General features: G+C 41.2%; 1 protein-coding gene across 3 annotated transcripts in view; it reads right to left on the minus strand.

The window, feature by feature from the left end:
* LOC101858682 (1-deoxyxylulose-5-phosphate synthase YajO) overlaps window positions 1-1,965 on the minus strand; it is a 29,863-nt gene that overhangs the window by 5,967 nt on the left and 21,931 nt on the right. For all 3 annotated transcript variants that reach the window (XM_005112613.3, XM_005112611.3, XM_005112612.3), the window contains one exon: window positions 188-360. In XM_005112613.3, coding sequence (XP_005112670.1) covers window positions 188-360 — 173 coding nt within the window. The remainder of the gene's footprint in view (window positions 1-187; window positions 361-1,965) is intronic.

Here is a 1,965-nt window from a genome sequence, read left to right on the forward strand (position 1 = left end):
GTGTGAGAGCCTGTGTGTCTGTTAGTGTGTTTGTCAGTTTGAGATCCCAGCTTACCATGCCTGTGTGTCACTGTGTGCGTCTGTCAGTCTGTCAGTCAGTCTGTCTGTGAGCCCAGCTTACCATGCCTGTGTGTCACTGTGTGCGTCTGTCAGTCTGTCAGTCAGTCTGTCTGTGAGCCCAGCTTACCATGCCTGTGTGCAATCCTCTCCACCACATCCAGGGTGTTGAAGATGGTGTCGTCCAGGTAGGAGTAGGCCGGCGCCACCTGGGAGTGTCGCTTGTCCTCTCTCTCCGCCACCCAGCCCAGACGACCTTCGGTGGGTCGAGAGTGCCTCGTTATCTTCCCGGAGAACAGACCTCTGCAACAGACACGACAGCACGCGGAATACTATCACAGCGCAAATCAACAAACAGAATAAATTTGAATGCAGGATTTTTTCCAAAACTTGCATCAACAAAGAAATATTGTTGTAACATCAGCAGAGAACACAGAAATGTTTTGTAACATCAGCAGAGAACACAGAAATGTTGTTGTAACATCAGCAGAGAACACAGAAATGTTGTTGTAACATCAGCAGAGAACACAGAAATGTTGTAACATCAGCAGAGAACACAGAAATGTTGTAACATCAGCAGAGAACACAGAAATGTTGTTGTAACATCAGCAGAGAACACAGAAATGTTGTTGTAACATCAGCAGAGAACACAGAAATGTTGTAACATCAGCAGAGAACACAGAAATGTTGTTGTGACAAAAGGAACCAAACAAAAGCAGATTTCTCAAACTGTTTTCTCAAACTGTTTTCTCAAACTGTTTTCTCAAACTGTTTTCTCACCGATGGAATACGTTTAGTCATAGTAAGAGTTTTATGGCACTTGCAACATAACAATAAGGTCATAGAAGTGCCGAGGATTACAGGTGTTACAAGTAAAAAAGGAGGAGGAGAGATAAAGACAATAGATGTTTGATAAGAAAGAAGAAGCAAACCACCCATTGATTGAATAATAATAACAATAACAATAATATAAACCAAAATCAGGAGGCGAAAATACGTGTTCAGACTAAACGTCTACAAAAATAAGTACACTTGCCAACAAAATGAGCTACTTCTCGCAATTGTAATCCACGAATGGATATATCGACCGACAATCAACACAGGGGTCAAATTTGTAGATTTTGAACTGATGCCATTTTCTTTAATTTTAACATGTCTTTTATTATTCCATACAAAAATTTTTTAAAAATCAATATTATTTTTAAAAAGAGTTTTACGACCCTCGCAACACAATAAGGTCATAGGAGTGCCAAACATTAGAGGTGTTACAAGACAGTAACAAACTAAAGAAGGAGAGATAAGATGACAGATGTTCGACAACCTATAAACTTGACACATTTATTTCCAGTCCTGACTAAAATCCAAGAAAAACAAATTCAGTAAGCCCACCCCACATATGCTTTCAGTTAAGTTTTAGTAAGGTTTTACAGCCCTCGCAACTGAATAAGGTCATATGAGCGCCAAGGGGTGGATGTCAACAGAGAAGTCCAAACGGGGAATCAGGCTTACTCTGCTCACCTCTCTAGCTTCAACAGCACAAAGTCTGCTTCGACTATCAAGGCACCCTGGAAATAGCAGTTCACAAGAGAGTGACAAACATACAAAGAAGTAGAGGAAAAAATGACAATAGTAAAGATGAGGAAAGGAAAAGCAGCAGTTCCCCCATGTTGTTCCAGCACAGAATGAGTATGACATTGATGAATCAGCTCATTTACAATTCTACTGTGCATAAAAACGTTTTAATATCCCTCCCCCACCCCACCCCCCACCCCTTGAGAACACTGCCTTGGGGGGGACAAACAAACAAAACTACATACACACACACATACACACACACATACACATACATACATACACACACACACACACACACACACACACACACACATACATACACACACACACACA

Source organism: Aplysia californica, unplaced genomic scaffold (assembly GCF_000002075.1).
Source record: "Aplysia californica isolate F4 #8 unplaced genomic scaffold, AplCal3.0 scaffold01335, whole genome shotgun sequence".
Taxonomy (NCBI): Eukaryota; Metazoa; Mollusca; class Gastropoda; order Aplysiida; family Aplysiidae; genus Aplysia; species Aplysia californica.